This window comes from Lutra lutra, chromosome 5, assembly GCF_902655055.1.
Source record: "Lutra lutra chromosome 5, mLutLut1.2, whole genome shotgun sequence".
Taxonomy (NCBI): Eukaryota; Metazoa; Chordata; class Mammalia; order Carnivora; family Mustelidae; genus Lutra; species Lutra lutra.
The window spans coordinates 52,450,169-52,474,824 of NC_062282.1; the positions used below are offsets into that span (position 1 = coordinate 52,450,169).

Genomic DNA, 24,656 nt, shown 5'->3' on the forward strand with positions numbered 1-24,656 from the left:
TAAATAGACTCTTCTGCAAATTATGTGGAAGCCCCTTTTCCCTTAACCCTCTTCCCTGATACAAACCTGTGGAAAAAACAACCTTCTTGGTGATAAGTTTGTAATCCACAATAGAGAACTGTGGAAGTTCAATCTTTGTTACTCCTGTTACTGCATTATCATCCCCACGCCAGTAAAACTCAATGTCATCTGTGGTATATCCATCTGTAAAAGAAATCACACACATACACACACATATACAGATACACAAAACAAACAAAACAAAACAGAAAAAAATACTTATTTAAAAGATGAACTATGTTAATGATAACAGCCACAGCTAAAGGCTACTCTATTGGGTATCTTGCTAAGCACCTGAACTATATCACATTTAGTTTTCCCAACAGTCTCCCGAGAGGAGTATAATTAAGCTCACAGGTGGGTGGCTGTAAAGGTTTAAAATTAACAGCTTGCAAGTAGGATATAGTATATAGTTCCGAACTGCACATTGGTTCATCTAATTATGAATCTCATTTTCTCAAACATTATCACATTGTTACATGACTCTGGATGGTACTTTAAGTGAAGACAAAAGCAGAGAAAAATATCATTTAAGTTATCAGTGCAGCACTGAATGCTTCAAACCCCCCCATATAAAATTTTTGAATTACAATATATTTGGCTTCAAGTCAGAAGAGTAGTGATTACGAAGAAGTGAGTCATCTTTTTTTAAATATTCATAGACATGATGTCCAAATTTGATTCTGGAGCAGATCTAAATTTCAAAAAATACCCCCTCCCAATAACCTCAAACAGCAGTAATTCTAATAGTTTTAAGGTGTAAATACAGATGTATTGTGTGCACTACAAACACACATTGCATTTAGGAGGCATGTTTCTACTCATTCAACAGTTATTTATGAGCACCTACTATGTACATCAGTACACAGTTACTGGGGCTAGAACTCTGCATAATAAAAACATGCTCTCTGTTATAATGATACTTTCAATCTATGAGGCAGAGTAGAATAAGCACACATATCTTAATGACTAAGCATATATATAACTGCAATGAATTAGCACATATTAGATTATAAACAGCAATACAGAGAAGCATGCAAGGAAATCCAGTAAACATTAATATTTATAAACAATATACCCACTCCCCCAAGATCCCTCCTGTGAAGCATAAATTATATTGTATATCATATTTACTCCTTCAAAGAAATTTTGCATCCAGAGAGTTGAAAGTCTAGGAGGTAGGCAGGACAGATATTATAATCAAAATTTTGAAAATTTAAAGGGCGCCTGGGTGGCTCAATGGGTTAAGCCGCTGCCTTCGGCTCAGGTCATGATCTCAGGGTCCTGGGATCGAGGCCTGCATCGGGCTCTCTGCTCAGCAGGGAGCCTGCTTCCCTCTCTCTCTCTCTCTGCCTGCCTCTCCATCTACTTGTGATCTCTCTCTGTCAAATAAATAAATAAAATCTTTAAAAAAAAAAATTTTGAAAATTTAATAGATTATACATCACCAACATTTTTACTAGCATGATCTCATTTGGAGCCATTCATTTTGTTAGAGAATGTCTTTCTTCTATGAAACTTTGATTTAAAAGCAAATTATTCATAATTTTAAAGGGAAGTCCAGGTATAAAGTGAATGGCACAGTACACAGATTCTTCTCATTCTCCCTTAATCTACCCCATTAATATTCTCTCTCCAATCTTAAGAACTAAAGTATTTGTCCCAAAGGATAACTGTTGTTCTCTGTGATTGCAACATAAAGTGGCCATGGGAATCTTCACCATCCAGGAGTTCATCTCAAATATAATCCCATTTCTCATTGGTTTTTGGCACACATCTCTCAGTTATGAAATGGTTTAGTCAATGACAATCCTACCTTTAAAAAACAAAGATTTTATTTATTTATTTGAGAGAGACACAGAGAGAGCACAAGCAAGGGGGAGGAGCAGAGGGAGAGGGAGGAGCTGACTCCATGCTGAGCAGGGAACAGGATGTGGGGTTCAATCCCAGGACCCTGGGATCATGACCTGAGCTGAAGGCAGATGTTCAACCGACTGAGCCACTCAGGCACCCCTGACAATCCCACCTTTGATAAGATAGTTTAAAATAATAAAAGAAGGGCAATTCATTCTTAGAATCAAGCTAGCTAGTTAGAAATGCATTGTAAAATTGGATTTGTGGTATATAAACATGAAAGAAAGTATTTATGAAACAAGAAGTCCATAGTTTTCTAAGGAAAAAAAAAAGTGTCAAATGCGGCCATCTTCAAAAGAGAATGAGAGTTAGTCAACTCTTACATTTTCAATGAAGAACTAAGTCTAAATTAGTGAAGAATGTTTCCGGTCCTCCAGCTTCCTTAGCTCGTTTTTACCTCACTTGTTCATCACTACAAACCTTATCACAGAAGCCCTCTGTAGGCAGAAGCCTGGGAACATCTGTGGTGTTTCAATACAGTTGTATTGGAGATGCTTAATAATTGCTTAATAGGTAAAAATATTATTATTGAATATAGCCTTTGTCAAAATGACAGCTGTTTGACAAAGTGCTTGCTAGATAATACTTGGTAGAGGAGAGGCATTTGGGATATATTATTGAATTAATACATTAATTATTTAATACCTGTGGGGATCTGGGTGATGGTTGCTTATCTGGATGCTTGGCATTGTGGAGGTATTGATCATGTTTATACTTCTGTCTCCTGCTTCTAATATGGTACCTACAAAGAACTGTATTAAATAAATATCTTCTGAGTGAATAAAAAAAAAAAGTTACCCAATGATAACATAGCCCTTAAGAAAAATCCAAAGGGGGTCGCCTGGTTGGCTCAGTCGGTTGAGTGTCTGCCTTTGGATCTGGTCATAATACCAGGGTCCTGGCATCAAGTCCCACATCAGCCTCCTTCCTCCCTGGGAAGAATGCTTCTCCCTCTACCTGCTGCTCCCCTGCTTGTGCTCACTCTCTCTATCTCTGACAAATAAATAAATACTACACTTGATCTTAGCCAAAAGGCCGAGAAGCGATGACAAATAAATAAATAAAATATTAGTGTATGTGCTGCCAAAGCAAGCACTAAATAAATAAAATCTTAAAAAAAGAAAAATCCAAAGATTCTTCATTATGTATTTATCTTTATGTAATAATTCAGCAAGTTGCTTAACATCTCTCTCCATTTTAATTCTGTAAATTGTAACAACAACAGTAATAAAAGTTACTTCATAGAGTTGTTTTGCAAGAAAAATGCATTGTTACTTATAAAATGCTTACAATAGTACCTGGTAGATAATGCTCAAAAAGTTAGCTTATACTTTTTCAAATAAGAATTATTTAAAATGAATTAAAAACTCATATTCAGTTGCATGTCACTTTGCTTCTATTTCATGAACACATGAATGCATTTACACAATGAGAAAATTGGGTGTTCAATGATACAGAACCCTCCAAGGTGTTTAGAAGTTGAAAATGAAACATCTGAAGTTTATTCTGATATCTGAGATTTTGGAATTGACATAATGGAACAGCACATTGTAATACTTCTTGGTTACTGCTGATCTTAAAAATCCCAATCTTCTTGACTTCATTTTGGGTTAACCAAGTGTAGAATGTTGTCAATGGACAGCAAATGTATGCTCTTGCATCACTGATTTCTGAAGATGAAAGACCAACAATCCATGACAGTTCCAGGGTGGTCAAATTCACAAGCCAGCTCAGTATACTGTGTAGGATAATCTGAAAGCAGATCTAGTTTTTCTCCTCCTCCTCTTCTCCGCCTCCTCCTCCTTCTTCTTCCTCCTCCTACTCCCCTCTGTCTCCCCTCCTTGTCCTCCTCCCCATCTCCTCCTCCTCCTCCTCTTTTTCTTCTTCATCTTGGAAGAAATATTTAACAGTCTCTCAAAATGATTAAAAAATAAGACATATGCAAATGTATATGACCTGACTTTTACAGCTTTCATAATATTAGTGAGTGAAAAATAATTAGATATCTTTTAAAAGATATCAAAAGGAGGAGATGCACTGAAGCTTTTCATTAATGTCTTGCAAATTAAATTCATCTTTTATATTTTATTCATGGGATTCCAGAAACTGAGTCATTAAATTGTATTGTTATCATTAAAAACATAACCCACATAACTTCAAATGGCCTACGAATAAACCAAAATATAAATTCACTGGAATTTACCTGAAGGAATTAAAACTATATAAAATGTTAAAGTTTTTGATCAGTTTAGATAAACATGTAAATTTAAAAATCTATATATGAATGATATGCTTTCTTTTAAATATTGATAAAAATATATACTATATGAGAGCTAAGAAGCAGATATGCCATTTTAAAAACATTCACTTAATAACTGAACATGTTCTTACAATTGTGACATGATCTTATTACATAACATGGCATTTTAAAAAGTTGTTTTTCAACTCTTTGGTGTCAGTCTACTTGTCTATTTTGTTATCTACTAAATAAATATTTCATGTTAGAAGAATTTTACTGTGTAGGGAATATGAACTTATACCAGGATATTAAATGGGGGCTGGTGAGAACATTGAGAAGAAATGAATTATCAATGCCATCATTTTTTTTCCTAGTAAGAAATTAAAGTGACTTAATGTTCTCTTGTTATTTATTTAAACTTTGCTCCCCAATTGGACTGTTAAACATTCTCGGGTAATTATCTATTTCCTATCTCCCATTGTAGCCAAGTAGCGATAGTAACATTATAATTGCTTTATAGATTTTATTTATTTATTTACTTGAGAGACAGCACCCACCCACGGGGTGGGGAGGGGGCACAGGGAGAGACAGAGGGAGAGGGAATCTCAAGCAGCCTTGGTTGTGAGCTGAAAAGGAGGTGGGTCTAGATCTCATGACCTTGAGATCATGACTCTGAGATCATGAACTGAGCCAAAATCAAGAGTAGGAGATTTAAACGACTGAGCCTCCCAGGTGTCCTTGTAGTTGTTTTAAACTGTTAATTCTCAATCATCATAACCAATTGGTGGTGTTTGAGAATTATGGGCTAGTATTATTGGGACAATCCACTCTAGTCCTGGATGGTTTCGATTTTTTAAGGGTTGTCTTATTTCAAATTTTCTGCCCTCTTATGTAACTATCAGAGTGCTTTTTTTTTTTTAAGATTGTATTCACCTATTTGAAATACAGAGAGCAAGAGTGAATGAGAGAGAGAGAGAGGGAGAGAGAGAGAAAATGAATGGGGGAGGTGACAGAGGGAGAGGGAAAAGCAGACTCCCTGCCGAACAGGGAGCCTGACATGGGGCTTGGTCCCATGACCCTGGGATCATGATCTGAGCCAAAGACAGACATGCAACAGACTGAGCCACTCAGGTGCCCCACTATCACAGCATGTCACTCTCCTAACAGTATTTAAAAATTTTATGTAGTAACTACTAACAGTATATAAGTAACTATAATTAAAACTTAATTTACGTTCTGGGGAACACTAATCCTGGGATGTGCCTCATGGAACAGGGTTCTCCAGTAAATGTATTTGGGAGTACCTACATATTTTGGGCAGCCTCTTATAGTCACAAACCTTTAGCACAGTACACTTCAGAATACCCCTCAATAAAGAATTTGCTTAATGTTACTTACCCTTGGCATTTCCCACACCTATTTGACCAGACACATTGTTTTTTCAGGATATAAAAAATATTCACACAGTGTAATGACTCCATAAAATGCTAGAGCTATTCACACATTTTAGGGTGCTCTAGTTATGTTCCTAGGTAAGTGTCTGAGAACATAGTCCCTGGGAACCATATCTTATTCTTTAGTGGATTAAAAAAAATTTTTTTCCCTCCAAAAGTTTCCAGAAGAGAAGAAAAACATTTGCAACAACAACAGAGATTAAATTGCCTTTTAAGGCAGACAAACATTTCAGGGAAGTAGCATGACCAAATGTGCAACAAAAAAGCAAGCTTTTTCTCATGACTAATGCAATGACCACAATTAGAAGTCTATCAGTCCACAGCCAGAATGGATGTCCCTCTATACAGAGTCCTGTATGTTGTGCATAAGGAGCAAAACTGAATACAATCGATGCCAATTAGTTATGAGGATTTTTCAAAAGGGAGAGAGAGAAACTCACTTGTCAGCTATAACTCTTCAAATTCAGCAAAGAAAGTGTTCCAAAGACATTCTGAGTGATTGCTCTGACTCCTTAATTGCATCTTATTCTTTATTCTCCTCTTTAGATGCACTGCTAGACACAAATGTTCTGCTATCAAATCATTTCTCAGCCTTGAAGCTCAAAATAATCGGTCTAGGGTAGGTCGGACTTGATTACCAAGTCACATCTTAGTAAGGAACACCATCAAGTCATGGTCTGGCATTCAACTCCTACATCAAAGATAACCTATTTTTTTTTAATGTTATTAGCATTTTCAAATTCAAATCTTTTGTAAGAGGATTGAAATTGATCATAACCAAGTAAAATGTTAGATTCTGTGTTCTAAAGATAATTTCTCTTTTTGGACTTCATTGCAAAACTCAGTATTTGTGGTCTTTGTATGGAAGCAGAGAGCTCTGGTGGCTGTTCCTGTTAAGTGTAACTCCATGATGTGCTTCTTAAGCGTCCTTATGTTTGTAGAGCTCGAGCAATTAAGCTGATGCTCCAGGTAAGAGAAACCATTAATAATAAATAATAATGATAATTATAATAATAAAAATAGCCACAACAATAATAGCAACTGCCATTTCAGAGCCCTTATGTGACAGACACTGCCTTAAACTCTCTACATGGTTCTGTCTAAAACCATATAAACTAGACTGGGTTATGGTTACCAGGATTCTTCCCCTTTATTCAACCCTGTTTCTCCCATATGCATGAACCCTAAGTCCTGAAATAACATAGAAGAGGCAAAGAACTGTTGGCTAAGAGGACAGACCAGTACTTCTCAGATGTAACATGCACAGAAATGATCTGGAAATCTTATTAAAATGCAATACAAATTTAGTAATCTGAAGGGGCAACTGCACCCCAATGTTTAAAGCAGCAATATCCGCTATAGCCCAGCTATGGAAAGAGTCCATCGACAGATGTCCATCAACACATGGAAGGCAGCTATGCTCACCACTATACCACCAACGCTGTCCATCCACACATGAATGGATAAAGATGTGAGATAGATAGATCTATCTATCTCACATCTTTCCTATATATATATATATATATATATATATATATATAGGAATATATATATATATATAGGAATATTATGCAGTCATCAAAAAATGAAATCTGCCGTTTGCCATGATGTGGATGGAACTATAGGGTATTATGCTAACCAAAATCAGTCAATCAGAGAAAAGACAATTACCATATTATCTCACTGATACGTGGAATTTGAGAAACAAGGCAGAGGATCATAGGGGAAGAGAGGAAAAAACTAAACAAGACAAAACCAGAGAGGGAGACAAAACGTTAGAGACTCTTAATCTCAGGAGACAAACTGAAGGTGGCTGGAGTGGATTTGGATGGGAGGATTTGGGTGGCTGGGTGGTGGACACTGGGGAGTGTCTGTGTTGTTGTGAGCGCTATGTATTGTGTAAAACTGATGAATCACAGACTTGTACCCCTGAAACAAATACTACATTATATGTTCATGATAATAATAACACAAAACTTGGAGAAAACAGAAAAAAGAAAAATAAAATGCAATGTGAACTAGGCTTAAGTAGGTGGAACCTGGGATTCTGTAGTTCTAATAAACTTCCAGGCAAGGCAGATGGCATTTGCCACATGGATCACCTCAGCAGAGCAAGTGATTAGGAGAATGCTGCAGAGCGGACAGCATTTACCTTGCCATGGGAGTCAGGCAAGGGATGTCTGGTATCTAGCGTGACCAAGAGACAAACAATGTTTCTTCTGAACCAAGATTTTATTAGCTCCAAGATAAAAATATTTTCTCCCAGCTCTGTCTGTCTTGTAAGAGATGAGAGGAGATATTTCTGATGCAGTCTCCCTCTAGCAGTCTAATTCTCTTCAATAATCTACAGTGTACAATCACCAATAGCCCAGAACAGAGAGATGGAGCCAGATCTAAACGTTTCTGCACATCTGTATTCACATCAGTTTTTTTTTAACCCCTAAATCTTTTATTTTTAATTTTTTTAATTTTTTAATTTTTTAAATTAACATATAATGTAGTATTAGTCCCAGGGGTACAGGTCTGAATTGCCAGGTTGACACACTTCATAGCACTCACAATAGCACATACCTTCCCCAATGTCCATAATCCCACCACCCTCTCCCTACCCTCCTCCCCCCGGCAACCCTCAGTTTGTTTTGTGAGATTAAGAGTCTTATTCACATCAGTTTTACTTGAATATTTAGGGTGAAGAATAGTCCACTCTGGCATTAGATCTGACTTCTGTTCATATCCGTCAATAGACTCGTTAACAGCCTTCAGGGTTCCCCCTTCTTCTAGTCTGTGCTATATACGCTGCTCTTATACCTCACTCACAAACAGGTTAATGTGTCATTTCCATGCCTTTAAAACACATAACAAGACGGAAAACAAAAATGTGGGAAAATGTCTTTATGGCCTTCTCAACAAGTTCAGATTTAAAAGCGAATTCTTCATTCAGGCGTTCCAGACTCTATCACAGTGCTTCTAGCTACCTCAAAGCCTCATCTTCTGTTACACTTCTTCCTCTTCCAAAGTTGCACCCATACTCTTTTGTAGTCCTTTGGTCTCCAGGCCTTGGTCCAAGTGATTTCAGCAAACCGAAATATTTTCCCCACTCATATCAAATTTCTGTATTTCAGGGTCCATCTCAACACTCACCTCTCCCAAGATCATCTTGTCTTTCCTTCCTCAAGTTTTCACAGCACTCCACTTGAATTTCTACTCATAGAGTGGTCACAGCCAGTTTGCCTGAGAAGGTTTGTAGATGTGTTGGTCCCAGCCACCAGACTACCCTGGAGGGTGAGGAACCAAGTCTGATAGTTCTCTGTGGCCTGCGTCCTCTTAATAAGGGTCTTAACTGAAGGAGGCACTCACACAAGATTGCTGCATTGAATTGTCAACATACTAACCTTCTGGCTGTGGTTCACCAGATCCCACTTCTGAGAATGGAGGGATGAGCAGATGCTACTTGCTGAACTGCAAGGTGGTCGGACTGCAAATGTGAGCATCATTAGAGATTTGGGATGTGGAATTCCCAAGCACCAGCCTTAGAGTCACTAAAAGAAAGGCAGTGCCATTGGTACTAGTCCATAAGATGCAGCTGCTAAGTTGAAACAAAGGCCATTGTGTCAAAAGAAACTTCCTGGTGTTGCTGACTTTTAATATATATTATCATTCTGAGGTGAACAAGTGTTCCTTGTTGTGGCCATGGGCCTCTGGTAATGACTTTCTCTGGGCTGACAGATTTTGAAAACCAAACTGCCACGGTAGCCTCCAAAGGCAGCCAATACCTACAGTGCAAATAAAATAGTGCTCCCTGGTGACAAGGGGATTTAGTCAAATGGAAGAGTTTGTTAGCTCAAGAGTGATAATGGAAGATATTTAAATTAACAAGGCCAATTGAATGGCCTAGGAGATACACACAGCTGTGTAATAAAAAGCTATCAAGTGTTACACCAACCCATCTGCTTTCTCATAAGGGGTGACAGAGAAAGTGAAGGCCTAACCTGCTGTTGCTGAAAGTGGTCGGAGCCTCTCCATCTTAACTCATTCTCTCACACACTTTCGCTGTGACAGGCCTCAGCTGGGGAATCACACACCGAAGGATATCAGACCAGATGTTCTTGCAGAGGAATTTTTAGTCTGAATGACTGGCTGGTCTTTGAAACAGACTGTTAACATGTGTCTTGACAAATAAGAAAAAAAAAATTTCATACTGCTTTTATTTTTTTAAGATTTTATCTACTAGTTTGAGAGAGAGCACGAGGTTGGGGGGTGAGGGCCAGGGGGGTAGGGGGAACTGGAGAGAGAAGCAAGCTTTCCACTGAGTAGCTGAGCAGGGATCCCAATGAGGTGGGGCTCCACAGATCATGACTCGAGCAGAAGGCAGACACTTAACAGACTGAGCCACCCAGGTGCCTCTTTATTCTATTTTTAAGCTCCAGATGTGAGCCCCCTTCTTCTGTGCTTGCATAATATAACCTGAAGTAGCACTAAATAAATTTAAATTATCTGGTAAGGAATCCATACACTATACTCAATTACAAGTTCTCAATTTAAACAGTGAGCATACATTTTTCAAATTGGTACCCGTGACTTGGAGTGGAAAGGCGGTATATAGCAGATTATTAGTACATTTGCCAAGATGGACTTGAATTATGTTTGGTGAAGGGCTTATGTGAACAGCAGGAGGCCTTGGGGGCTCATGCATGCCAGCTGCTGTTGAAAACATATATGCATAGTTAAATATGACATTGCTATTTTGTTTAGGGGAGTCAGAATGAATTCAAGAGGTGATTTAATGCAAGGGAGTTTTAAAGTTGCTAAAAATCATTTTCTGTGTGATGCCATGTACTTCACAAGCATGATCTCATTTAATCCTTTTGAGGTGAAAACTGTTATCCCCAGTTTACAGATGAAGGAACTACAATTTAAAGAGGTTACGTGACTTTCTCAAACGTCAGAAATGGGAGTTGAACTAAATCCCCTTCAACATCAGGGTCCAATCCCTCCGTAACTACTAACTGCTATTCAAAGCCCTATTTTCAAATTATTCTGTAATATCACGAAAATATGTCTGTAATCATCCCTCTCACTGTATCAGTGCCTTTTTGCAATGTGACTCTGCAGCTACTCCCAAGAAGAGGTAAGAGTACACCCTGAATCTCAGCTGCCCTTGACACTTGTTTTAATCAAAGAAGTAAACATGGAGCCAGTTCTAAGCTGGGGCTAGTGAAGGTTTGGTAGCTCCCCCTCCCTCCCTTTTGGAATCCCGCTGCCACTCTGTGCAAGGCCTTGCACAGCCTGTGGAGGAGGAGGGACATGTGGCCACTCACCTCCATCACAGCTGTCAGCCTGCTCCAAGCCTGGCTGTGTGAGAACCACACAAGCATGTGTGAGCCTGGCTCAGAGCCTCCCAGCTCACCTGCAGCTTCCTAAGCAATAATAAATAGTTCTGTTTGAATCCACTAGCTTTGGGGGTAGATTGTAAATTAGTTAAAGCTAATAGAGGACACTAGTTTCTGTAGAAAACAAAAACAAACATTTTTCTTCACCTTCATTTCCAGGATAAAATTCATACTCACAGCTGGGCATTGCTTCAGAGAATCTCCAACTGGATTCATAAGTACTATGGGCTCAACCATACGGCATAACCCAAATCAGGAGACCTACCTAGGTTCCTATCCCAGTGAGGCTACATACAGACTGTAGGATTTGGGGCAAATCATAGAACTCAGTTTCTATACCTAAAAAATAAATTTTTCTAAATAACAATCCTCAAATGTTTGGACTTAGAAACTCTTTATATTCAAAAAATTATTGGGAGCTCCCAAAAGCTTTTGTTTATGTGGATTGTACCTACTGATGTATACTATGTTAGAAATTAAAACAGATATTTAAAAAATTTATTCATTCATTTAAAATAATAATGATCCTATTTACATGCTAACATAAATGACATTTTTATGAATAGTAGTTATATTTTGCAAAACACACACACACAAAGACTGGTATTGTTTTGTATATTTGTAAATTTCTTTAATGGCTGGCTTAACAAAAGACAGTTGGATTCTCATATTTGTTTCTGCATTCAGTGGTTGTGATAATTTGTTTCATGGAGCCTTTGGAAAACATGACTGTACATTTTGAAATAATGAAAGTGAAAAAAGCAAATAAAGGCTTAGTATTGTTATGAAAGGAGCTTTAACCTTGAGGACACTCTGAAAAAGTCTCAGCAACCCCCAGGCGCCCTTGTAGATCACAATTCAAGTCACTATTTTAGAGGATATCTAATCTGAAATTTGGTTAAATTTAAGGAAAACTCCAAATAATTCATAATTTAAATTACTAAGGACTACCAAAAACTTGTAATTTTGGTTTTTTATAGTATAAATAAAAATAAGGGACTTTGAAAAATAATTTTTATTCCTTAGACTAAATGTGTGTGTATGAAATTATATTTTTAAGATTTTATTTATTGATTTTTCAGAGAGAGAGATTGAGAGCATGAGCAGTGGGAGCTGCAGAGGAAGAGGGAGAAGCAGACTCCCTGCTGAGCAAGAAGCCCAACGGGACTTGATCCCAGGACCCAGGGATCGTGACCTGAGCTGAAGGAAGACACTTAACTGAATAAGCCACTCAGGCATCCCTGAAATTCTTGAAATTAAATGCAAATCATTTGGTTCTCCAGTGCAGTGAAATATACATTTTTTTAAAAAGGAAGTTAATGCATTTGTATACAATTGAAGCTATTATCCATCCCTATCGGACTATCAGTTTGGTGGAAGTTGTACATATGTGAATGCAGTGAACTGCCAATTCTCTTTGTTTGGTCTCTAAATGCCTATGCAAATTAATTCATATAAACAAGACCCTGAAATTGACATCATTAGTGCAAGCCAAGCAGTTAACGTTTGGAGCTTCTAACATGGAATAAAACATTTTCATCTTAAAAAATAAAGTTATGATAAAAACAGCTAAAGTAATGCCTTAAGCTTTGAGCAATATTGAGGCAAATATGCACTTTTTTAAACTATTGATTATATTCCTGGCTTCAGAATAAAATTATTCCTTAAATATAATTTTTTAAATGTTGACACCAAAGATGAAATACAGGACATGTGGAAAATGCTTAAAACTAAATAATTATTGAGACATGACCCAAATTCAGCCAAGCTAAGTGCAGTATCCTATGTCTCTATAGGTTTGTTTTTTTTGTTTTCAAGCTGAATAAAGAACTAGCTTGCTGTGGTGATTTTAATAAAATGTCCACATATTATTTGCTATTACTGACTACAAATGGTGAAGCTTAATTTCCATCTCCTGGAGTGTGGGCTGGACTTAGTGATACAGAATATAGCAGAAGTGATGAGATGTTACTTTTGAGATTAGGTTTTAAAAAGACTTGGGCTGGGGCACCTGGGTGGCTCAGGTGTTAAGCGTCTGCCTTGGGCTTGGGTCATGATCCCAGGACCCTGGGATCATGCCCCACATTGGGCTCTCTGCTCAGTGGGAAGCCTGCTTCTCCCTCTCCCAATCCCCCTGCTTGTGTTCCCTCTCTCACTGTGCCTCTCTCTCTGTCAAGTAAATAAATAAAAATCTTAAAAAAAAAAAAAAAAAGACTCGGGCTTCTTTTGAATGTACTCCCTCTGTCTCTGTCTTTCTTCTTCTGTTCTTCAGGTTCCACTATGTTGGAAGCTGCTCTGTGGGGAGACCCATGTGGTGAGGAACTGAGGGAGGCCTCCAGTTGGCTGAGAAACTGAGACCCTCAGTCTATCTGTAACACTGTGAGGAATAAGACCTACCACAACTCTGAGCGAGTTTAAAAAAATGAGTCCTGGGGCGCCTGGGTGGCTCAGTGGGTTAAGCCGCTGCCTTCGGCTCAGGTCATGATCTCGGAGTCCTGGGATGGAGCCCCGAATCGGGCTCTCTGCTCAGCGGGGAGTCTGCTTCCTCCTCTCTCTCTGCCTGCCTCTCTGCCTGCTTGTGATCTCTCTGTCAAATAAATAAATAAAATCTTTAGAAAAAATGAGTCCTTACCTGGGTGAGCCTTCAGATGGGACCACAACCCTGACCAACAGCTTGGCCATACCTCATGAGAAACCCTGAGCCAATTACCTAGCTAACTGACTTGTGATTTCTGACCCTCTAAACTATGAGAAAATAAATGTCTACTCTTTCAAGCTAGTAAGCTTTATGGTAGTTTGTTACCCAACAATAAATAATATTGGGTAAATCATTTTATTATTTATCTTCAGTAAATAATGGGCACAATCTTTATTATGTGATAGAGTAATATTCCCTCTCTTGTAGGGTCTGAACAGAGTAGCAAAGAAAGGAAGCTGATTTATTGGTTGTCTCATCCTAGCAGTATCTGGGTTAAAACATTTGGCAGTCAAATAAGGGCTAAGAATTTCAAATGCTTCAGGGGTCAAACAAAATGGGTAATATATATAAGTCCTAAGGACAGTGCTGAACTGGAGAGTGTGCTCCTATATCTGAAATAATTCAAATTCAAGGACTAATGCCAGAAAGAGTGACATTGTGCTGGCAGAAAGAGTGACATTGTGCTGGCAAACAGACAGACAAACAAGTACATTCTGAATAAATCTGTCATCTGAATCTGTGAGTTTCCATCATAAAAAATCAGAAAGCACATTTCCATACCTGATGGTCACCTCTGCTACTAGTTTGCTTTCTAAATTGCTTTAAACCAATTTGTTTGGAAATGTGGAAGCCCCTTTCTTCCACCATTGCTTATTAACAGACTCAGGAACTGTGTGCCTCTCCTAACATAATGGTAATTAGGTCAGTGATTTCAAACCAAAAAACACCCAAACAAACATAATTTTCAAGATGGTGAGGTGTTTGGGCGATTTGTTTCCAGCCTGCAGAAGCATAGCTTGAGCATTTGCACTTTGAATATTTGCAACCCAGCTTGTTTAAGGCAAGATGCCTGAATGTCTAAACATTACTAAGGTCGTACCTTCGATCTGGCGGCAGGTAAGTGCAGTGTACATGATACCTTGTACTGATCCCACCAATCCAAACCAACTGTTTTATTAGTACTTTTTCTATATAGAACTTGGATATCCGTTAGCATGTGACCCTAAAGCAAACTATCCACAAAGATTTCATAAAGCAAAACAAAAAGAAACCAAACTACTAAAATTAATTTCCTTTGATCCTAAGGCTTGTGCAATTGCAGATAAAAGGGCAATTTTCTGATGGGAGGAAAAACTCAATTGATTTTCAGATTCAAGGGGCAGTTTTCTCCAAACCACAGTATCGTTATAGAACATTGGTTTTAGAGTACAAATGGTTTCTATGATGAGGGGGAAAATAAAGGACAAATATTACCAACATAGTTAATTGGCATTTAATATAACAGCACTAGGACTTAAAGAGTGATTCACCTCAGTAGTATCCTCAAATTTTAGTGAGCCAACAAATCACCTCCAGGACCTGTTATGCATGCCTGTTCCTGGACCATACCTATAGAGTCTAATTGTGTAGGCTCACTGTGTAGGTACATTAATAAATATACCAGCAGATTCTGACGCATGGACTACATGTCTGTGCTTGGGAGAAACTCTGCTCTATAGAGTTTGAAAAATTGCTTAAAAATTCAGGAATGTTCTAAGACATACATATGTGTATATTTTCTTAGATGTAGAATATCCTAGGAGCTAGGGACTCTATAATCGTGGAGTCTATATATGAGATAATGAACCTCTCCTCTGGCTTACAGCATATATATCTGCAAATCTGTTATTTCCATATGTCCAAAATAAAACTCTAGCTGTGGTCTCTACCTTCCAAATATATTCATTGAATTCTCTCTGTTTCCCAGTACTGGTCTCATAGACTATGACTACATCAGTTCACGCCTGCAAAACTGCTATCATGGCCTAACTGGTTTTCTGGGTTTCAGTTGTACTCCCCTACAATATATAGTAGGCAGGGAGCTTTAAAGGAATCACCTGACCATGTCACTCTGTTCAAAAGCTTCTAGGTAATTCTCAGTTTACCTTATTAATAAAACAAGAAACCCGCTTACATGATCTGACTCTGGTCTTGCCTACCTCTTTGAAGTCAACTTCTACTATTTTTCCCTTAGTCTTTTTAGCCAAACTATATTGGCCTGCTTGGCTCTTTAAACAGAGGAATCATCTTCCCAGTCTTGAGGCCTTAGCACTTGCCTTGTACTCTCTTCATGTAGAGTTTCACGTGAACGTCTCTTATTCCTGATTCAGGTTTCAGCTTCAGTGACCTCCAGATGAAGCTTGGCCTCTCTACCTTATTCTGAGCCATCACCCTGATTCCCAAAAATAGTTGTTCTCTATATTTTTGCCCTAATTTTCTTATACTTGATCATTCAGGGATGAGTTTCTCTATTCATTCCATTGGCTGTCTCTCTGTACATAAGAATGATGTACATTCTTATAGGGCAGGAATGTGTCTATTTTCTTTACTTTGGTATAAAAAATATCTAAGATATTGTTTGGTACATGATAGGTGTTAAATAAATGTTTTTGAATGAATAAGTAAACTCTGTTGATTAACATCTATATAACAGATAACATTGGTCTCATCATCTGTATATATTCAAAATAAACCAAGAAGATCTTCAGTAGGTATATAGTTTAAAATCTAACAGATTGAGAACTGACTTTTATTTATTATTTTTTTTAAAGATTTTATTTATTTATTTGACAGAGAGAGATCACAAGAAGATGGAGAGGCAGGCAGAGAGAGAGAAAGAGGGAAGCAGGCTCCCTGCTGAGCAGAGAACCCGATGCGGGCCTCGATCCCAGGACCCTGAGATCATGACCTGAGCCGAAGGCAGCAGCTTAACCCACTGAGCCACCCAGGCGCCCAAGAACTGACTTTTAAAAAGAAGTATTAGACTCAAATCATAACAAACATATATAAATACACAGATTGGAAGATATCTATTTACATGGAAGGTTTGCCAATTTTTAATATGTAGAAGAGCATTTAAAACCTTATTTAGTATTCATACTACAAAGGAATGGGTCTTGGTTCATGTTCTATGGAATTATGATACTTTTATAAAGTATCTTATTGATATTATAAAATGTGTTACTCAAAAATAGATTTCTGTTATGGGTGTCTGGGTGGCTCAGTGGGTTAAGCATCTGCCTTCGGCTCAGGTCGTGGTCCCAGAATCCTGGGATCGAGCACCGCATTGGGCTCTCTGCTCAGTGGGGAGCCTGCTTCCCCCTCTCTCTCTGCTGCCTTTCTGCCTACTGGTGATCTCTCTCTGTCAAATAAATAAAATCTTTTAAAAAATAGATTTCTGTTATTAATTTGTTGACATGCCACTTTAGTTCCCATTCCTTATTCTGTTGTCAACTCAGTTTCTCCAAAATACAAGGCTCACTGGTGGATATATGGTTTAAACAAATACAAGGGGCAAGAATGAAGTGTGTAAAATTTAAAACCAGTGTTTAGAGCCAAGCACATGCCAAAAAAATAAAAAAGGTAGGATCAGGTGAAGACAAAGGAAGATTGATGCTTTGCTCTACTTTTTCAAATTTGCAAACCTATCTAAATTTGAGCAAATAGATGGCTGAATAGACCAAATGGACATCATGTTTTAAGATTTGTCATAATAAAGAACCACGAGAAAACTTTCTGACTGTCTTAAAGTTGTAATGGGAACTAGGAGAGCTTACATAATCTGAATCTGGCTTATATCTATCTTTACAATTTATGTAGAGATATGGCGTATAAAAGAGAATAACTATAGTACATAAATTTAGGGTTCTCTGCCCACCAACACCAAACACCAGTTGAAACTTCTCCTCCTCACAGCCCCTGCTGAACCTGGACAGTACCCTCAGTTGCAGCCATGGCTAGTTATACATGACGGATATCTACTTTAGGCTGGATTAAGCATATTGCTTTGCTAAGAATATGGAATCCACATATTGAGAGATTGAATCAGTATATTTACCAGTGAAATATGAAAAGGTAATGATGCAGAAAGGGAGAGGAGAAGAGGAACAAAGAAGCCATAACTTGCTATAAGAAAGTAGAGGAAGTCAATTTGCAGAGAATGAACAATGAAGCACAGATACCATGGGAAAAGGTACACGGGGCTCCTGAGAAAGTCAGAGAGAGGCAGAGAGAGACATGGACAGAGAGGTATTCTAGTTCTCAAATCCTCAAGTTTACCCTAGGAATCCTGGATATTTCCAAATAACTTTGAACAACCTTTTCTGAGATATCTCTGAGGTTGCTTGTTGTGTTGTTATTCCATACATACTTATTGAATGCCAACTATGTGTAAGCATGGTTCTCAGCACTTATGGCACATTGGTAGAAAAAATAAATTAAAAACAAAAACAAAAACAAAAAACCAGCTGCCCTTACTGAGAATGCATGCAAGTGGGGGGAGATGGACAATAGATGGTGGGCATAACAAACAGGTTAATTATATAATATATTAGAAAGTAATAAGACTTATGTTGACTATGGACAAATAAAAAAAGTAGTGCAAGGTGAGTAGTATGTGGAATCTTGGGAGGGCACTTAGGTTGGAATTTTTTTTTTAAGTTTTTTTTTATTTATTTATTTGAGAGACAGAGATCACAAGTAGGCAGAGAGGCAGGCAGAGAGAGGGAGGGAAAAGCAGGCTCCCTGTCGAGCAGAGAGCCTGATGTGGGGCTCGATCCCAGGACTCTGGGATCATGACCTGAGCTGAAGGCAGAGGCTTTAACCCACTGAGTCACCCAGGTACCCCAGTTAGCTTGCAATTTTAAAGAGGATGGTCAGTACAGGCTTCATCAGAAAGATGAATATAAGCAAAGACTGATGAAAGACTTAGCCACAGGCCCATTGGTGGAAGAGCATTTCAGGTAGAGAAAAGAGATGGTTCAAAGGTCCAAAGCTGGGATGATACATGGTGTACCAGAAGGATAGTAAGACATCCAATGCCGCTGGAACTGCATAAGCAAAGTGAATGAATAAGAGATGAGGTCAGAGAGGCACTGGGGAAGGGAGTCTTACAATATGGAATCATGTAAGCTATTATTTGGAATTTGGTTTCAAAGTCTGAGTGAGGGCTTTGAGCAAAGACATGACAAGATCTGGCATATGTATTAAGAAAATTATCCGAGCTTCTAGAGAATAGAGAATGATCAATATGGAATTAGATAAAGTTTGAAGATGGGAAACCAGTCAGAAGACTCTTGCAGTAATCCTCATAAGAGATAATGGTACTTCACAGCATGGTGGAAGCAAAAGAAGTGGTGAGAAGTGCTGGAATTTTAGAAATATTTTGAAGTCCCAGCTAATAGGATTTTATGTAAGATGTAAAAAAAAAAAAGAAGTTGACAGTTAAACCCCCTATGTTTCTGCCCTGAGAAAATGGAAAGATGAAGTTGACATTAAATGAGGTAAGAAGGGCTGCACACATTACAGATTTTGAAAAGAAGAGAGGAGTTCCATTTTGGGCATACCATTGAATATATAAAGTCTGGGAAAGAAGTTTGGGAAAGAAGTCTGGATTAGAGATAAATATTTGGGTGCAATCAGCATATTGCTGATATGTAAAACAATGCAACCTTGTGAGACAGCCCAAAGAAGTGAATGCAGATTAGAAAGTAATCCAAGAAGTGAATCTTGATGTGCTCTTGTATTAAGAACAGAGGATGAAGAGAAGGAAACCACAAAGTAGATTGAGGGAAAAAAAAAATCAGAAGTAAGAAGGAAGCCTAGAGAGAGTGCAGTTTATGAAATCAAGGGAGGAAACTGTATGAAGAAGGGGGTAATCAACAGTATCAAATGATCCTGATGTAACAGGTTGTGGAAACTGTACAAGATGGAAGTTGAGGAATGCCCATTTGAGGATAGCAATGTGAAGAGCATTGTCAACCATGACAAATGCAGTTTTGAGGGCACGGTGGAAGAGAAAGGCATACTGGACTGGTTTTACGATGACATGAGAAAATATACTACTAAAGGAATTTTGCTACAAAAGGGAAAAAACAAGTGGTATGGTGGCTAGGAGGGTTTGTTGGGAAGAAGGAAGATTAGTTTTTTAAAGTTGGAAGAAATAACAACAGCATGTTTATAATACTGATGGGAGTGATCAATAGAGAACTAAAGATTAATGATACAGAGAAGAGAGCGTAGATTGCTAGAATCATCTTCTCAAGTGGGCAAGATGAAATTATATTTAGATGGAAGCATGATAACCGCAGGGATAAGGCAGATGTGTGGGCATGGATTCTGGTAGGTGGATAGGTGTCGCGGTGGGAATATTCTGAGTTCTTTTACAAAGATTCAGTTTTCACAGTGAGGTAGGAAGCAAAGTCATTAGCTGAGAGTAAGGCGTCGGTAAAGTAAGAAGAGAGGGAGGAAGATACAGAGTAGTCATTTAGGAGAGGAGAAGAATGAAGGGACCAGAACAGCATATTATTGTTTGGTAGCATTAGGGTTTGAAGTCTGTGGTCATGAATTTAAAGATCCTTTACTTGAGCTAGTGTAAGTAGACTTTTTCTTTGTATCCAAAAAGACTTGACCAGAATACAAAATTACATGGAAGCAGTTTTGCCTCCTGGGAAATCTATGGGGTGGCAATTTTTTATTTTGATGTTTTGTAATGAAAATCTAGGGCACCATTATGTGTTACTTTTTTTTTTTTTTGCATCAGAAAGGGAAAAAAAGCCTAACTCATTTTAACACATCTAAGCATACGTAGTCTAGACTGTTAAGGACTCACAGTTAGATGTATTAGAAAAAAAAATACATGTATTCAAAATTCAATAACTATTTTTGAAATATTTGCTATGCTGTCACTGGTGTCATTTTCCAGTCTTTTGCTGTTCTGCAGTGCTGATAATACAGTGCATAGTTTTAGGATCTCTGCAAAACAACACTGATAAATTTTTATAAACATCAAATTTGTTTCATTGTTTTAAATAGAATTGTAGTTAAGTTTGAAATAAAATATTTTATAGCACACAAGGTTGTTTCTTTGTTTTCCCAAAATTCATATGTTGAAAGCTAAACCCTAACGTGATGGTATTTGGGGGTGGAACATTTGGGAAGTGATTAGTTCATGGAGGTAGAACCCTCATGATTGACATCAGTGCCCTCATAAGAGACCAGAGACTCCCTTATCTCTTCTACCATATAAGAACCCAGCAAGTCTACTAGGAACTGTATATGAACCATAAAGTGGGCTATCACCAGACACTAAATCTGGGGTGCCTCCGACTTGGAATTACAGCCTCGAGAACCAGGAAAAATAGAAGTCTGTTGTTTCCAAGCCACATAGTCTGTAGTATTCTGTTATAGCAACCTGAAGGAACTAAGACACATGCTACACACACACACACACACACAGAGTTTCTGAAGCCACATGATTTCTCTTAGGGTATAAGGGTGACAAGCAGGATATATATATCTCTACTAGAATTTTGATGATAACAGTGACAACTGACAACAGTATATTTAATGACATATTGCCATATGTAGGATTAGGAAGCCAAGGTTCATATCTCCAGCATTGCCTGGTTCTAAAATATACCTTACTTATATGGGGGCAGGGGTGTCAGAGTCAACAAGTGTTTTTCTCACATATTAAACATTTAAGGACCAGATTAAATGGCTTCTTACAGGAAGACTTGATCTCTCTGGCCTATATTAAATTCCCCCAATCCTGAATAACTTGAAAATAGAACCTTCATTTTTTAAAAGTATTTCAGTTTGTGTGATGATTACTTCATACCCTGTTTGGCTTATTTTCTGAAATACTTCTTAATATAGTAGTGTTTTGTGACTGAATCACTCATAATAGACATAATATGACCTCATTAATCTAACACTTCACTGTTGCTGCTGCTACCACCATGTTTAATCAGCTAGAGGCACTTTTAATATTCAGGCATTTTATGCACATTAAAAATGTTATCATCATCCCAATTTTACAGATGAAGAATTAGGGATACAGAGAGGTTAACATATCTGCTCTAATCAACTAGTAAGTGGTAGAACCAGGATTCTATCCTTTACCTATCTATCTCCAAAGTGTTTTCTTATTCATTGTGCTTTGGGGTTTCTCTTTTTTCTCTTGTTTAAGTAACACTCACATGAGCCTCTGAGATAGCAATATAATGAAGATGTTGTGGATGAATGATGTTGTTTTATTTTTATTCTTGTGGCAAGATGGGATTTGTGAATAGCTCTTCTTTCCATCTCTGGAATCTGACCACATTACAAAACTTGAGACATTGCTTAGAGCTGGGATTATGCTTAGGTGGGCTTTTTGCCTGCACCTGGGAGATATTAGGTACTTCAGGTGTCCAGTGAGTTGGCATTAAAAGTTCCCAACTTATCTAGAATGAGTTCTGTAAAGCCAGCGAAGCTGGCACTTTTATGTCAGGGAGCATTTTGTTCTGCCCAATTCCCCAGAGACTCAACGTTATAAAAAGTAACCTAGATTCTAAAGAATACAATAAACCATCTCAAAAGGAAATGACAGTCATAGAAAGGGAATCTCTTTCAAAACTGCATTTAAAATGAAAAATATGACTGGCACAGTTAGCTCCAAGGCAGAATGCTGCTGATGAAGCAATGACCAAAGAATATCTATTATCTCTCCATCATCCAAGGGTTTCTATGTTTCCATTGCTCTTAGCTATGAAATAGGCAAGTGATTGTTCTCCATATTTGGATACTTGAATCTCATTCAAGTAAATGTGCACAAAGGACTATAAATTTAGAACCAATCATTTGACATTATCTGAGCAAAATCAGCAGAGATCTAATTTAACCAAAGAAAAATTTCTATTCAAATGCCAGTCATCTGGGTACCTTAAGAGCAGGAACAACATTCATCATTGTCCTACTTAGCACGTGGTAAGTGATCAGTTAATCCTTAATTGAAAGAATGTATGCATACATAGATGAATGTATGGTTCCATTTTTAATAGAAAAATCAGGGCATGGTTACTAGGACAAATTGGTCATTATCCACTTTGTTATTGATAAAGATTACCAAAAGAGTGTTTGAAGTACTCTCTTAGAAATTCAGACCCTGTTCTAAGATATGGTCAACTGATGAGGGGGAAAATGTACGGAAAATGATAAACACAATTTCTAATTTATTAATCTTTCAAGAATCGGATTAGGAATCTCTCGATATCAGTAGTGCATGTTAAGTTCTCTATTCTTGAATTTTTTTAACCTCATTACGGAGAATATTTATAAATTTCAAATTGTAAGCATGAGTGAAATTCTCTGTACACAAACTAAAAAAACAGATTTAAATGCTATAACTGGATTCATACACGTGGAGTCGTTGTGAAGACACAATGAGATCATCCACATGAAAACGGTCAGCGTTAGGTCCGGCACATGTTGAGAGCTCAATAAATGTGAGATATTATTTTTGTTGTTGAAAATCCAAATAAATTATTAAAAATAACCGATCATGTATTTAGCGTTTGCCAAAATACTATGAGTTAACATTTTTTTTTCTTTCCAAAAGTAGTGACTAAGAATTATCATCTTATTTCAGTCCTTCCCAATTAATACATTGGAATTTCTGGTTTATTTGTTGCATTTAATTCCATTCCATCCCTTCCCCAGTTTCTACTGACAGCAAAATTCATGTGCACACTTGAATTTGATAGGTGGTATCTTTCTCAGATGCATTATTTAAAGCCTAATTATCCCCTATCTTCAAAACACCCCAAGAAATGTCACTGTGAGTGTCAGAAAATGTTACAGTATGTTTCAAAGTTCAGTGGGATTCACATATACATTCAAAGACCAAGTTTAGCTTCAAAACATTAACACCAGGAAATAACAGAATTTCACAGGATTAAATGTCTCCACCAAAGATAAGGAGGCATTTTAATGGGAAATTTTCAAGATTAATTTGGAATGAAACTTCATAGTCTATCTGTAGTCAGGCAACTCAGCAGAGATTCATTTTACTGCACACAACATACCTGAAGTAGAAACCCCCAATTTACTGTCAATTGTGCATAGGCTTCCCACCTCCAAACTGTGTTTTAACTTTGTGACCTCATTTCATACAAATATCCTGTTTAATTTATGACCTCATTTTCATATGCACAACCTTCCCCACACATATTTCCGTCTCTTAAAATATTTAAAAGACAAAATACAGAGGAGAAGAAATAATAGCTAGAAAGGGAGAAAAATTAGGCAAACTTGTCCACAAAGTACTAACACTTTCATGCAATTAACTGCAGGAAAGTCAGTTTAAGTGTCAGTGAATGGCCACTTACAGGCCAGTGATTTGGTTAGAGACCTCTGTGACACTGTGTTGGGTATTACTGGTTAGGGGGTGGGACGACAAATGCAGCATATGCCAATGGTGCCCAAAGCATCTGCCCTTATGGAATTTGTGAAGTAATTTTTTTTATTAGAATAGGATTTGAGAAACAGGTATATTACCTCATATTCAACTGCTGATCAAACCTGTGGCTTCAGACAAGACACAGTCTCTCTTAGGTAGCTCTTCCTCATAAACAAAATGGGGATCCTACTACTCTTCCCACCTTACAAGGCTACTACAAATTTTAGATGAGAAAGTGCAAGGGAAGTAGAAAAACATTAATATCATAATGCCTTACGTGAAGTAAGTGAAGTGAGTTGTCTTTTAAATGAATAAACTGCCAGACTGCGGAGAAAGCAGTCAGCTCCACAACCTCCGAAACCTTTCTCCATTACTGATACTTCTGCTAACTAAGCTGCTTATATTTCTTAAAGTTTGTGGATACTTTTCTAACTGCATTTGATTTTCTATTCCTCCCGAACTTCCCAGTCTGTCAGTTCAATTTTTTCTTGCCTAAACTGGAGATGCAATGACTGTGCTGATAAAGTTAATTCTCAATCCCATGTCATAACCAGTGTCTGAAAGCCATCCTGCACAGCTCGTAAGTAAATTGCCCACATGCAATAATGACCTTATCACTCCTATTTGAAAGCCTTTAATG

At 37.7% G+C, this 24,656-nt stretch overlaps 1 protein-coding gene across 3 annotated transcripts in view; it reads right to left on the bottom strand.

Moving 5' to 3' along the window:
* The window catches only part of GABRB2 (gamma-aminobutyric acid type A receptor subunit beta2), a 250,909-nt gene that overhangs the window by 46,574 nt on the left and 179,679 nt on the right, over positions 1-24,656 (bottom strand). For all 3 annotated transcript variants that reach the window (XM_047731275.1, XM_047731277.1, XM_047731276.1), the window contains one exon: positions 67-204. In XM_047731275.1, coding sequence (XP_047587231.1) covers positions 67-204 — 138 coding nt within the window. The remainder of the gene's footprint in view (positions 1-66; positions 205-24,656) is intronic.